Genomic DNA, 15,808 nt, shown 5'->3' with positions numbered 1-15,808 from the left:
ACCGAATCTGTTGTTGAGAAGCGTACGAACACTTCAACTGAAATGTGCAGGAGCTCCATCGTGCATGAACCACATGTGTGTACTTGTAAAGGCACATGTTCTAGCAGCACAGGTAGAGTATCCCGTATGAAATCATGATAACGTGCTCCATTGAGCGTAGGTGGAAGAACATGGGGCCCAATAGAGACATCACCAACAACGTCTGCCCAAACGTTCACAGAAAATCTGTGTTGATGACGTGATTGCACAATTGCGTGCGGATTCTCGTCAGCCCACACATGTTGATTGTGAAAATTTACAATTTGATCACGTTGGAATGAAGCCTCATCCGTAAAGAGACCATTTGCACTGAAATGAGAATTGACACATTGTTGGATGAACCATTCGCAGAAGTGTACCCGTGGAGGCCAATCAGCTGCTGATAGTGCCTGCACACGCTGTACATGGTACGGAAACAACTGGTTCTCCCGTAGCACTCTCCATACAGTGACGTGGTCAACGTCACCTTGTACAGCAGCAACTTCTCTGACGCTACCGAGCGAGGTGGCGCAGTGGTTAGCACACTGGACTCGCATTCGGGAGGACGACGGTTCAATCCCGTCTCCGGTCATCCTGATTTAAGTTTTCCGTGATTTCCCTAAATCGCTTCAGGCAAATGCCGGGATGGTTCCTTTGAAAGGGCACGGCCGATTTCCTTCCCCATCCTTCCCTAACACGAGCTTGCGCTCCGTCTCTAATGACCTCGTTGTCGACGGGACGTTAAACACTAATATCCTCCTCCTCCTCTCTGACGCTGACATTAGGGTTATCGTCAACTGCACGAAGAATTGCCTCGTCCATTGCAGTTGTCCTCGCCGTTCTAGGTGTTCCCCAGTCGCGAGCCATAGGCTGGAATGTTCCGTGCTCCCTAAGACGCTGATCAATTGCTTCGAACGCCTTCCTGTCGGGACACCTTCGATCTGGAAATCTGTCTCGATACAAACGTACCGCGCCACGACTATTGCCCCGTGCTAATCCATACATCAAATGGGCACCTGCCAACTCCGCATTTGTAAACATTGCACTGACTGCAAAACCACGTTCGTGATGAACGCTGACCTGTTGATGCTACGTACTGATGTGCTTGATGCTAGTACTATAGAGCAATTAGTCGCATGTCAACACAAGCACCGAAGTCAACATTACCTTCCTTCAATTGGGCCAACTGGCGGTGAATCGAGGAAGTACAGTACATACTGACGAAACTAAAATGAGCTCTAACATGGAAATTAAGCGTTTCCGGAAACATGTCCACATTACATCTTTTCTTTATTTTTATGTGAGGAATGTTTCCTAAAAGTTTGGCAGTACCTTTTTGTAACACCCTGTATACAGACGGAGGTAGTATCGTGTATACATGGTATAAAAGGCCAGTGCACTGGTGGAGATTTCATTTGTATTCAGGTGATTCGTGTGGAAAGGTTTCCGGCGTGAACGTGGAATGGTATTTGGAGCTAGATGCATGGGACACTCCATTTTGGAATTCAATATTTCGAGATCCACAGTGTCAAGAATGTGACAAGAATACCACAAATGAAGAACGCAGTGGCCGACGGCCTTCATTTAACGACCGAGAGCTGCGGCATTTGCGTAGCGTTGTCAGAGCTAATAGGTAAGCAACACTACGTGAAATAACCGCAGAAATCAATGTAGGACGTACAACGAATGTATCCATTAGGCCAGTGGCGTTAATGGCCTATGGCGGCAACACGACATCGCTTGCAGTTCCTCCCCTGGGCTCATGGAAAACCTTGGCCTGGTCAGATGAGACCCGATTTAAGTTGGTAAGAGCTGATGGTAGGGTTGAGTGTTCGCAGACCAGCGAAACCATGGATCCAAGTTGTCAACAAGGCACTTTGCAAATGGTTCAAATGGCTCTGAGCACTATGGGACTTAACTTCTAACGTCATCAGTCCCCTAGAACTTAGAACTACTTAAACCTAACTAACCTAAGGACGCCACACACATCCATACCCGAGGCAGGATTTGAACCTGCGACCGTAGCGGTCGCGCGGTTCCAGACTGTAGCGCCTAGAACCGCTCGGCCACCCCGGCCGGCAGGCACTTTGCAAGCTGATGGTGGCTCCATAATGGTGTGGGCTGTGTTTACTGGTATGGACTTGGTCCTCTGGTCCTATTGAATCGATCACTTACTAGAAATGGTTTTGTTGGGTTACTTGGAGGCTGTCTGCAACCATTAATTGACTTCATGTTCCCGAACAACGATGGAATTTTTGTGGATGACAATGCGCCATGTCACCGGGCCACAAGTGTTTGCGATTAGTTTGAAGAACATTCTGGACCATTCGAGCGAATGATTTGGCCACCCAGATCGTCCAACATGAATCCGATCGAACACCTGTGGGGTACAATCGAAAGGTCAGTTCCTGCACAAAATTCTGCACCGGCAACACTTTCGGAGTTGCAGACGGCTATAGAGGCAACTTAGCTATATATTTCTGTAGTGGACGTCCAACGACTTCCTGAGTCTACGCCACGTTGAGCTGCTGCACTACGCCGGGCAAAAGGAGGTCTGACAAGATATTAGGTGGTATCCCAGGAGTTTTGTGACCTCAGTGTATTACTTGTGACATATTCGTTAAGAAAAAAATGTACTGAGAAGCAGTTAGTATACTCAGTTCTTTGAATAGGCTTCCGCAAGACATTCTTGAATGTATACCACAAATAATTCGTATCACACGTTTTTGGACCTGTGAAACGTTTACCTGGCTTGATGTATCATTCGAATATACGATACTGTACGACATTAGGGACTAAAAATTCTGTTATTTTTATTTTTACTTCACCTAAGTGTGACAATATTCGCAGTGTAAACCATTATTTGCCTGTGGTCCTCTCAACAGTTACACATGTGCTCCTGCCAAATGCCTTTATCAAACAATGAATCCCAAAAATTTAGCACTGTTAACCTTTTTTATCTGTATGTGTACATATTTTATACATGTGTCGGATGGAAACGTGTTGCAGATGTGAAATGCACACAGCCAGCGAGTTTTTCAAAGTCTAATGACAGTGAATTGCCCAGAAACGACATCCGTGAAAATTTCATTAGCAGATCTTTCAGAAATGATATGTAATGTTCTATTTACTACAATATTTCCATCATCTGCACCCAAAACAAACTTAGTGCCTAGTACTGTTACTGTTAAGTGTTCATTAATCTATTTAAAAATGTATGGAGCCTAAGATGCAACACTATGGGACATGCTATTTAATTAGTTCCCAATGTGATGAAGACTGATGATACCTTAACACAGGAATTATTTCTACTGACTCCCTCTGTTTCCTATTGAGAAGGCATTACTTGAACCATAACATTTTTATTTACTTAAGGAAATGTGATTTTTTGCAATCCAGTGACTATAACGTGCTGATATCCTGTAATTTATTTTCTAGGAACTAGATACAGTCTCAATGCGTGTGTAGACAATTTCTTGGCCTCCACGAGAACAACGCACTAAGATAACGTTTTCTTAAAACAGATCTAGCATTATTTTGGCGAAAGATTGGTGGCTTGTTTCCATTAATACCAGAAGAACTGTTAGGATTACCGATTCAATGGCGCATGATTCACACTGTACATTACCTAATACCAACACAAATATAAAAATGTATTATTAGAAACAAACAGAACTAAAAGTCCAATTTATTAATTATTTCCTGGTTTTGTGTAATATTTGAAACTACTATTACAGCAGTTATGATTTGCCACGTGTAAAGAAGGAACATTAATTTGTATCCCTTGTCTAAAGTTTACTTAGGAGGCAAGGAGCAGTATACAACATTACGCTCCAGCCGTCAGTGCCGTTCTGTCGGCACTGTTAGTAGCATGCTCTTCGGGTTGCGCGTGGAATATTTAATGTTTATTTTCGTGTTAGTTTAGATATGGTGAAGGTACCAAGCTTCTGTACTGTTCATTGTGGATGACATAAAGCAAAAACAACAAGTATTAAGTTAAGAGGCGGCAGCAAGAGTATTCCGAACGTATAAATTTTTCTATGGAGTGTCAGAAGCAGAAACGTGTCCCTCGTGTGGTACCTATCCCACCGTTGCCAGTTACCAGAGTAGACAACGGATGAAGCGTGTGGGATGGAGACAGGATCAAACGCTTCTTTCGCGCATCCTCGAAGCACTCTCTCTTGTGGCAACGGCCAGAACTCACACACTCTTTAGCTGAGTACTAAGTACACAAGAGAGAATTTATGCGACTTACTGTTCCGTCGATATGGTCGGAAACGTGTGGTGCGGACACACTTTAATTTTCTGCACTGTCGTGATATAAACTCATTCTAAATAAGGTAGCCAGCCTCGCTTTGGGCCACGACACAGGGCTAAACTTTTCATCATTCCAAAGTCAATAATTAAAAGCACTGTAGCAACCCAACCACTTTAAAAACGATCCCGAGATCCGAGCACTGGACTAGCATATAGGCCTACACTGGTATGCAAAACTTAAGGACGAGAATAACTTTCACGTGACGTGTAACTGCCAAGCAGCATTGCTCGATGAAACTTGGACAATACATTGCAGAAATAAATGCTACAGAACAGAGTAGAAGGAAACTGAGAGAAATACGCAATGAGACAAACAGAAACGGCACATTTATTCAAAGACAATAGTTACACTGAAGTTACCACTACTCATAATGGTTCAAAAATGGTTCAGATGGCTCTGAGCACTATGGGACTTAACTTCTGAGGTCATCAGTTCCATAGAACGTAGAACCACTTAAACCTAACTAACCTAAGGACATCACACACATCCATGCCCGAGGCAGGATTCGAACCTGCAACCGTAGTGGTCGCGCGGTTCCAGACTGTAGCGCCTGGAACCGCTCGGCCACTCCGGCCGGCTCATAATGATCCCCTAGAGATTATAAAAGGCAGGATATGGTTCCCAATATGGTTTAAGATCGCCGCGGACGGCAATGTATCCTCTGCAACGAGCTCCCGTGCTACCCACAATGCTGGTTCTTGTGGTAGGGTATTCCATTCCACCACTAGTGCTGGTGACAACTGTTGGATGGTAGTTGGTGCATGTAGATGCTCTGCAATACATCTCCCCGACGCATCCCACACTTGCTCAATGGGAGTTAAATCAGGGCAGCAGGCAGGCCAGACTACTCTCCGAATATTCTCTCGTTCCAAGAGATCTTCCTCCTTCGCCGTTCGATGCGTTCGCGTATTGTCATCCACAAAAATTAATGAAGTCAGAGCCGAATTCAACCCTCAGACGACGCACACGGGGAAGGAGTATAGCTTCACAATACTGTAGAGTGGTGAATGTGCCGTATTTAAAGTTCGGACGTCAGTATGCATGTGCAACATTATGCCTCCCCCCACCATAACATCTGAACCACAAAAACAATTATCTTCGACAATGTTTCTGGGTGCATTTAGTGTTCCCACCTCTCGTCCTATGAGGTATGTCCAGCGTTGCCGCACATGATGTTATGGTTGGGGAGCCCTAATGTTGTATGGATGTACTGACTTCCAAATCTTTGAACACGGTACGCTTACCAGGTAACGTTATTGTGACACTGTTTTTCTTCCCCTTGTCTGTCTTTTCAGGGCCGCATTCGGCCTTAACTGGATCGAACAGCTCAGGTGGAAGAGCTCCTGAAACGAGAGAATATTCGGCGAACGGACTCGCCTGCCCATTCTCTTGGCGTAATCTTATCAAACATGTGTGTGGTGTGTTGGGAGATATATGCAGCACGTCCACATGTGCCAACGTCCATTCAGCAGTTGTCAGTTGCGCTTGTGGATGAATAAAACGTCCTTCCAGAGGAGCTCCTCACCAACCTCGTGACCAGCATGGGAGCACGTGTAACTTCCCCTCAGAAAAATTTATAAATGACTGTGCTGGTAAACTTCTACGTTATTTGATTTTCAAAGAGCTGAGCAAAACTGAACGTACTCAGAATTTCTCGCTTTACTTATTGTGATCATCTTTAAACTGACAGACAATATTTTTAGCGCAACGCAATCTGACTTTCAATAATCCCTACAAAAGAATGGCCCTGACTAACAATAACCTATACTTTCATGAATCACTTGCCTCACAAAAATCTTCGTTACTCAAATTACTACAGTACATCGAGCGTCAATACTGCCAGCTAAATAAAAGATTCTAACTACTGAAGGCGCTAACTACTGATAGGCATAGTTAGCAAATGAAAGATTTTGATGGAGAACAAACAATGAATTTACCTTAATAGCGTTCAAAAGTCATTTTATATATATCAGTTCATGACATCCAGTCTTACAAATTTCCTTTTTCTAACGGACACACGTCAAGACCGTCTGCTCTCTAAACTCTGCCATCTCTCCCCCCACATCCAACACTGCTGGCGGCTCACCTCCAACTGCACAACGCTACGCGCTCTTCACTTCCAACTGCCCAACACTACAATAGCGAATATTGCAACAATGCCAACCAGCCACAGACAGCACACAGCACAGTCAGTGATTTTCATACAGAGCGCTACGTGGCGTTACCAACGTAAAAACCAAAACAGCCTAGTTACATAGCCCCCATGCTCCCCCAAAAAAATTTTACAAATTGTTTTGGGCAGTGCCCAATACAGCTTTGAAAAAATTTTTCATAATTGCAATAACAAAGATATTAAATCCACACACTTATTGATACACTGTTGGTCAAAAGTAAAAATTGTTCTCGTAACGACAGTCCTGATCATTCATCACTGTAGTAATTGCATTGCACAAAGTCTGATCAGTAAAAGAAAATGCACGTGGAAGTAGTGGATTTCCTTGTAGTCTTGAAGAAGTAGTGCCATCACAGAGCAGACCCACTGTAGTCCTGGTAGAGAGTATGGTATTGGTGGGCCACCAGAGCTGCAGACCCACTGCAGTCCTTGTAGAAATAATGGTATTGGTGGGCCATTAAAGGTGTAGACCCACTGTAGTCCTTCTAGAGATAATGGTATTGCTGGGCCATCAAAGGTGTAGACCCACTATAGTCCTTGTAGAGATGGCTAGCAGCCATCCATTGCGACTGTGCGGGTGCACAATCACCATCAAATGGTTCAAATGGCCCTGAGCACTACGGGACTTAATATCTGTGGTCATCAGTCCCCTACAACTTAGAACTACTTAAGCCCAACGAACCTAAGGACATCACACATATCCATGCCCAAGGCAGGATTCGAACCTGCGACCGTAGCGGTCACGCGGTTCCAGACTGAAGCGCCTAGAACCGCATGGCCACACTAGCTGGCACGATCACCATCGAAGAGTCTTGCGGATAATATAGCAAGTCCATGAAACACCACTTGTGCACTCACAAAAAATTTTTGAAATGTCCTTAAAACCACCAATGGTGTTAATCAGTCCCTTCCTGAATTATCAACACCTGTGCGAGCACTGAAAGTCACTTTTTTTTAATTTCTCACATATTGTGCATATACTGTGACCAACAAAAACGTGTGCATTGAAATGAAACTTAATTTGAAGAACTGGTGTCTATACAATTGCAAATTTACGACATGAGACTACAATTACAAAGATACAAAAAACATCATTAAGGAACATAATAATACAGATAACATTTGTAGTTATACAGGCTTTAAAAAGAATAGAAATAAACTTATACATCAATGTTACAGGAATTATGACATAAGCAAATACATAAAAGATCAGAATAGCTTTCGAAACCTCAACTTCACACATGAGCATTAAAACAAAACAGAATAAATGATGTCTAAACATCTTTACAAAGTAAATAACATATTATTAGAAAAATTCTAGAACATAACTCTTATCAGATAAACACATAAAGACAGGAGGAACACAAATACACAAGGGTACACAAACACATAGCGGGATAACACAAAAGGAAAGGACAGGGTTTGTTTTATTGCAGTATTTATCGTATTTGATTTGCAAAAAAACTTTCTTTACTTCTTGGAGATCTCCCTTAGTTCATCATTATTCCCAAAAAGTCCTATCTATACCTGTGGTCCCTAAACCCTACTGTTCTGTTCGTATCCTCTTTCAAAATAATTTTTTGCCAAACTTTTTTTGCTTCTAGCTTCTCAATGCATTTCTTACAATTCATCACAGCTCATTCTCTTATAGCCTACCCCCTCTTAAGCCAACTTAAATCTACTGAGCTCAGATATATATACTAAGGGACGAGGCAATGCAGCTGCACATAACAAATTAACACAAACATTAATGACAGAAAAATGCAAATTGGCAAAGCAAGCAGCTGTATATCTAAATTAACAAAGGAAATGGAACATTAAAACTAATATGAGCCAACGTGCAGCAACAAGAAAAATAAATCAGTAGTAAAACTGGCTTAGCAGAGTAATACAAAGTGACAAATGCAATAACTTATACCTAAACACGACAAATCTCAAGCAGAAAGAATATTAGAGTAAAGATAGGAAATGTCTAATACCTATGTCAGATCATAACACTGGGGTGATGCATCACCTTAACTTACTGTACCAGAAAAGTTACCAAATTGTTGAAAAAATTATGTTTGCAATTCCTGTGAAGGGAAATGTCTATTTGTGCTCCCTTTTCTAAGAAAGTAGATCATAAAATTATTCTTTACTGGGTCTTAGTAGTGTTCAAATGTCATTGACATCCAGTCCTACAAATTTCTTTTTTCTGGCGGACACACGTCCAGATCGTCCGCTCTCAAAATTCTGCCATCTCTCTCCCCACATCCACCACTGCTGGCGGCTCACCTCCAACTGCACAACGCTACGCGCTCTTCACATCTCGACTACCCAACACTACAACAGCAAATATTCCAACAATGCAAACCAGCCACAGACTGTACACAGCACAGTCAGTGATTTTCATACAGAGCGCTACGTGGCGTTACCAACATAAAAACCTAAACAGCCTACTTACACAGAGCATACTTTGCCGTCCTTGGTGATGACACATCCTATTACACGGTCCACTCACATTAATATGACCACAGCCTGTGTTCGACGCCAGCGTGCAGTAACACCCACAGATGGCAGGTGGAGGCACTTGCAATGGAGGGTATTAAGGCGTGTCAGGGGGGCGGGAGGAGTGTTGGGGAAGGGGGGGGGGGGGGACATGGAAACAGTGCAGTCGTTGTCACAATGCGGAAACGGAGCGATTTATCTGACGCCCAAAAGTGCATGATCATTGGCTTTTGGATCAAATGTAGAAGCATTTCGGAAATGGCTAAGTTTGTAAACTGTTCGCATGCCACTAAAGTACACCATGCATGTCAAAGTAGCGCAATCCAAACCGTCGCCAAAGCAACTGTGCGGCAGCACGAGCCATAGGTAACAAGTGTTTACCATAGCTGCAGAGATGTGTACAGGCGAATAGACGTGCGACTGCTGTGCGGCTGATCACTTAGAGGAACCAAGGGGCTACCAACAGTCTCTGCTCAGCGATTGTTCAGTCAATGTTGTAGCGTGTGGGACTCCGCAGCAGGCTCCTGGTTCACGTACCCATGCTGACTGTTGTTCACTGGCGGCGAAGGCTGGAATTTGAACGCCAATGCCGCAGCTTGATGTCCACTGAGTGGTGACAGGCGGCGTTTTCAGTTAAACCAGAGTTTTTTGGCCCATCAGACAGATGCCCAATGGCGTGTACGGCGTGAAACGTCTGAAAGCAAACACATTGGAACAATCTTCTGAAGACTCCAGACCAGAGGAGAGATCGTTTTGGTCGGGGGATGTTTCGTCATTCTGGAAGGCACTATGGATCAACACAAGTATGCATCTAAGTATGCATCTGTCCTTGAGGACCACTCCATCCCTACTTGCAGTTTGCTTTTCCTCGGTACGATGGCATCTGCCAGCAGGACCATGCAAAGTGTCTCACAGCTCGCAGTGTATGTGTGTGTTCGAAGGGCACCAGGATGAGCCAACCGTAATGCCCTAGCCACCACGGATTTAAACCCAGTCAGGAATCTGTGGGACCATCTCAACTGGGCTGCGGCTGTGACAGTGACTGTGACTGTACAGTGTAAACACCTTGTCCGACAGTCTGTAATGTCCAGGCGACCATCATAAATCGCAGTGACTTCAGTATAATTAGTATCTTAGAATAAAAATGTCATTTATGTTGGTCTCGTTGTTATTTCTTTAACTTGCCTCCTATACTATACTACGAGGGTTGGTCGTAGGTTGTGTTCCAAAAATGAACAGCGTAGAGACAGAGACCTGACCATCATTTTGCAGGACAATGCTCAAGCACGTAAAGTGCAAGCTGTTACTGATTTGCTTCACTGATGGGGCTGCTAAGTGCTATACCACCTACTGCACTGCCCTGACTTAAGCCCTCGTAAGTTCAACTCGATTTCTAAACTGAAGAAAACACTTCACGGCATTCGCTTCAGCACTGTTACAAATTCGTCGGGCAATAGAACGCCCCGCTCGAACTGTCAACACAACTGGCACTGCTAGGAGTATCCTACGACTTCCACATCTCTGGCAACGGGTTGTACACAATGCTGATGACTACTTTGAAGGTCAGTAAAACTTTGAAACACCTATCTATTTTGTACGAGCTGCAAATAAATAGTTGCCACTATTAAAGTTCCAACCCTCGTACACTGTGGCAGTTCTATCTACACAGGTTGGATAAAAGGTAGTAACAACACGGTTATAATTCATACCAGACGTTACTGACAGACGTTCACCGTATTACATGACTTCAATAAAATCGCTCCGCATCTGGATCACCTTCCCTCACAGAGATGGAAGGTGTCGTACATCGTCAGCGCATCAGTCTCTGTAGATGTGTTGTGAGGATCGCCCTATGGCACGGATGCCTTCCCTTGTGTTGTACAGCGTGCCCAAAAAGATTACTTCATTTTGGAAAACGCGTCGTAATCGCATGGACTCGTATCGACTGAAAACGGCGGATGTTCTAGTATCTGCCACTCCCACTTACGTTGAAATTCCTGCACAGGATTCGCCGTGTGGCATTGTATGTTGTTATGAAGGATGATGGGATGCAGGGCCAGAAGGAAACACTGTCGTTCTAACATTCTGCGTGGCGTCTGTTTGTTCTAAGTCGTATCTCCCTACCACTTTCGCGCAACGACGCTCTGAGCGTGTTTTTTTAGGGAATTGACTAGTTTGAACCTGGGACCTGTTGCTGGTAAGGAGACGCCAGACCACACATGACATGTAGAGTTCAGAAGAGTTCAGTGAGACTAGCGATGATATAATCAAATACTTAATGATTTCAGCGTCAGCTCCACTGCACTCCCTGTAAAAGAATCTTAATACTAACTAAATTTAGTGGAAGGGGTTCAAGGCTTTCCTATTTTTAGTTAGCTGGTAAATAAACGTAGAAAAAAGCAGTTATATTTACCATTGGAATTTTTATTCTACTCACAAAACATTGTTTATAAATTGCACTATTGATAAAAGGAAATATTTTAATACAGGATGATTAGTGTTATTGTAAGATCTATACTGTTCTTCTGGAGGGCTCTATCTTTTAACATGGGCTGGGGGATGGACCTCTTGGCGGTCGGCGGTGATGCGGGTGTCCCATTGTCCTGCTCTCATCGTAGGGCCTTCTAGCATACACGGCTCTGCTCTCGGCTTCTGTTCTCGTTTCTCCCCTCGGAACTGCGTCTGTTTCACGGTGGGAAGGTATGATATGCATTTAGACGTTCTTGTGTTAGTCTGTGGTATTCCATTTGCTCACTCGTTGCTCGTATTACCTTGGTTCATTTAATGTCAGGATTTATTCGGAGCTATGTGACATATTGCCGGATTTGCTATCATGTCAGGGTTTTCATGGAAGGTGTTGGATTTGCCTGACACCTTACATCGTGCGCTACAACCACATGGCACTTCAGTATTGGTCCATACACGTTTTTCATGTTTCCTTCACATTTTGTTAGGGTGCTATAACTGGCCTTTGGCAACTGTCTCAAACACAGCCGTAGCCACTCACTGCACACCATCAACTGACCTCCTGCTGTCAAATACAAACATCGAGAATGCCATGTGACGCACATCCTTCATGTTAAGGTGGTGTTCCACTACTTTTTATCTAACCCATGTATTCATGTTCCAAATTTCATCGAACTACACTATTGACCATTAAAATTGCTACACCACGAAGATGATGTGCTACAGACGCGAAATTTAACCGACAGGAAGAAGATGTTGCGACATGCAAATGATTAGCTTTTCAGAGCATTCACACAAGGTTGGCGCCGGTGGCGATACCTCCAACGTGCTGACATGAGGAAAGTTTCCAACCGATTTCTCATACACAAACGGCAGTTGACCGGCGTTGCCTCGTGAAACGTTGTTGCGATGCCTCGTGTAAGGAGGAGAAATGCGTACCATCACGTTTCCCACTATGATAAAGGTCGGATTGTAGCCTATCGCTATTGCGGTTTATCGTATCGCGACATTGCTGCTCGAGTTGGTCGAGATCCAATGACTGTTAGCAGAAAATGGAATCCGTGGGTTCAGGAGAGTAATACGGAACGCCGTGCTGGATCCCAACGGCCTCGTATCACTAGCAGTCGAGATGACAGGCATCTTATCCGCATGGCTGTAACGGACCGTGCAGCCAAGTCTCGATCCCTGAGTCGACAGATGGGGACGTTTGAAAGACAACAACCATCTGCACCAATAGTTCGACGACGTTTGCAGCAGCATGGACTATCAGCTCGGAGACCATGGCTGCGGTTACCCTTGACGCTGCATCACAGACAGGAGCGCCTGCGATGGTGTACTCAACGACGAACCTAGGTGCACGAATGGGAAAACGTCATTTTTTCAGGTGAATCCAGGTTCTGTTTACAGCATCATGATGGTCTCATCCGTGTTTGGCGACATCGTGGTGAACGCACATTATAAGCGTGTATTCGTCATCGCCATACTGGTGTATCACCCAGCGTGACAGTATGGGGTGCCATTGGTTACACGTCTCGGTCACCTCTTGTTCGCATTGACGGCACTTTGAACAGTGGACGTTACATTTCAGATGTGTTACGAGCCATGGCTCTACCCTGCGAAACCCTACATTTCAGCAGGATAATTCACGACTGCATGTTGCAGGTCCTGTACGGGCCTTTCTGGATACAGAAAATGTTCGACTGCTGCCCTGGCCAGCACATTCTCCAAATCTCTCATCAACTGAAAACGTCTGGTCAATGGTGGCGAAGCAACTGGCTCGTCACAATACGCCAATCACTACTCTTGATGAACTGTGGTATCGTGTTGAAGCTGCATGGGCAGCGGTGCCTGTACACGCCATCCAAGCTCTGTTTGACTCAATGCCCAGGCGTATCAAGGCCATTATTATGGCCGGAGATGGTTGTTCTGGGTACTGATTTCCCAGGATATATGCACCCAAACTCCGTGAAAATGTAATCACATGTCAGTTCTAGTATAATAAATTTGTGCAATGAATACCCTTTTATCATCTGCGTTTCTTCTTGGTGTAGCAATTTTAATGGCCAGTAGTGTATGTTACTCGGCAGTGACACATCGTGCGGAAGTTACTTTCGTCCTCCAGTTTTGGACCAATAAACGATGAGTGGGGATGCCACAAAGTATTCTGTATTTCCTCTCAGCACAGAATACATCGTGCACCCGCATTGTTTCCTGCATATTCTAGTCTAGCAGACTTTCAGGGAGCTGGGTGTAAGGTGCTCGCTGTCGGCAGCCGTGTCGACGGGCGAGCCGTGCGTGTTCGGGCCGCGGCCGCTGGACGGATACTTCTGGCGCCGGCGGCCGCTGGAGCGCGCGCCGGGCGTGCGCACGTCGGACCGCGGCTGGGCGCCGCGCTACCCCACGTACCGGCCGCGGCCGCCGCCCGAGGGCACGGTGCGCGCGCTGCTGCGCCAGTCGGGCGCGCACCAGCTGCCCACCATCGTCATCACGCGGCCCCCGGGGCTCTGCGCGCGCCACCACCACGCCGCCGCCGCCGCCGCCGCCGCCGTCGCCGCTGCAGACGCCACGGAGGTGGGCGCCGCCGAGGGCAACGGCGCCTCTGGACGGGGCCGCGCCTCCGCCCGCAGGCACTCCGCGCCCGACCACCTCATGGTCGAGCCCGCGCAGTGACCGAGCCGCCGCCGGCGTCTCTGGCACTGGCTTCTCAAGACTCTGGCGGTCCACGTCTACCTTCTCGTCACTTGGTGACCGGAGCTCTTCACAGAGGCACTGGCGCGGCGATACTCCGAAATTAATCCTTCTGCATCGGGAACAGACGAAGTTCTCCGTCGACTTATATTGTCGGGCATCTACGGCGGGTCAGGAAGATGTATTTGCCCCCTCGAAATGAAAACTGACCCGTTTTGTTTTTAAAGAAAATGTGGCGCAAATATCGCCTTTCTCTTTACAACTATACGAAGACACGCGCATTTATACACAGCGAAACCAAAGCCCACAGACAAAATTCCAGAGGTTGTTCAGGGATATTTTCTAAATATTTTGGTACAAAGGACCCGAGTTGAATGAATTTCGTTTCATTTTTTACCCTCCTTTATTTTTGCATCTTTGTTGTATTGAATATATCTGTACAATAGCACAATTGTCGGTTGTATGAGCTGTATGTCTTGTTCCATTCACTCGTAGTACTTGCTGTTGGATATTAATTACTAACAAAAACCACCTAAACTGTTTTGTTACAAGACCGTAAGGAATTAAAGACATTAGCTGTCAGTAGGCATTGATTTATATCAAAGGAGCAAACTGAAAATTTGTGCCGGACTGGTATTCAAACCCACGTTTCCTGCTTACTAGGCAGATGCACTGACCACTACGTCATCTGGGCACAGAGCTCACCACAACTGTACGAACTACCCTAGCACACCTCTCGTCACGCCCAGATTCTCAGCTTATACCACCCACCACTGACATAGTGCCCTTGGTCATCAGCCTCATTACTCGTGGCATCACGCCGATTACCGTAAGAGTTCAAGCTTGGTGTGCATCTGCACTGAAGGGATCAATGGCTGTTATCGCATTAATTCTATACTGGTGTCTGTTCTTTCAGACATGTTCGAAAGAAAATACACCATTTTGATCCTGCTACCACTATGAAACAAGACACTGAGGAATTAAAGACATTAGCTGGCAGTAGGCACTGCTTGATATCGACGGAGCAAGTTGAAAATTTGTGCTGGATCAGGATTCGACATGTCCGAAAGAACAGACACCACTTGTGACGCGTATACTTGAGGCGATGGCAGTCAACGATCCCTTCAGCGCAGATGCACACCAAACCCGAGCCCTTACGGGAATGGGCGAGATAAGGCTAATGAGCTGATGGATTACCATGCTAGGGTAGTCCGTGCGCCTATAGTGACCCTGTGACCGGATGGCGTAGTGGTCAGCGCACCTGCCCAGTAAGCACGAGACACGGGCTCGAATCCCTGTCTGGCACGAATTTTCAGTTTGCCCCATTGACCAATGCTCACTGGCAGCTAACATCGTTAGTTTCTTAGTGTCTTGATTCATAGTGGCTGCAGGATCAAAATGATGTCTGTTTCTTTAGGACATGCCCAAAGTAAGAGGCACCAGACATATATGTATTGTTACACATTTATTGTGCTATGACGTTTCTTTCGTAGAAAATCTTCGGCAGCCTGAAGATGTTCTGCGAATTAAACTTGTGTAACACAATAAATTTGTAATAACACGGCTGAAGCGGTTTTCATTAATTATAAACATCAGTGTCAGCTGCAGTGCTCATCATTATCAGATTATTTGCTGTTAGATACGTTTACTGAATAAAC

General features: G+C 45.3%; 1 protein-coding gene across 1 annotated transcript in view; it reads left to right on the top strand.

The window, feature by feature from the left end:
* Window positions 1-14,132, top strand: part of LOC124622981 (arrestin domain-containing protein 17-like) — a 192,552-nt gene extending 178,420 nt beyond the window's left edge. Inside the window, exon 10 of the mRNA XM_047148770.1 lies at window positions 13,735-14,132. Coding sequence (XP_047004726.1) covers window positions 13,735-14,132 — 398 coding nt within the window. The remainder of the gene's footprint in view (window positions 1-13,734) is intronic.
* The last annotated feature ends 1,676 nt before the right edge of the window (window positions 14,133-15,808 follow it).

Source organism: Schistocerca americana, chromosome 7, assembly GCF_021461395.2.
Source record: "Schistocerca americana isolate TAMUIC-IGC-003095 chromosome 7, iqSchAmer2.1, whole genome shotgun sequence".
Lineage (NCBI taxonomy): Eukaryota > Metazoa > Arthropoda > Insecta > Orthoptera > Acrididae > Schistocerca > Schistocerca americana.
The sequence above is the reverse complement of the archived record's forward strand: the minus strand, read 5'-3'. Positions and strand labels throughout refer to the sequence as shown.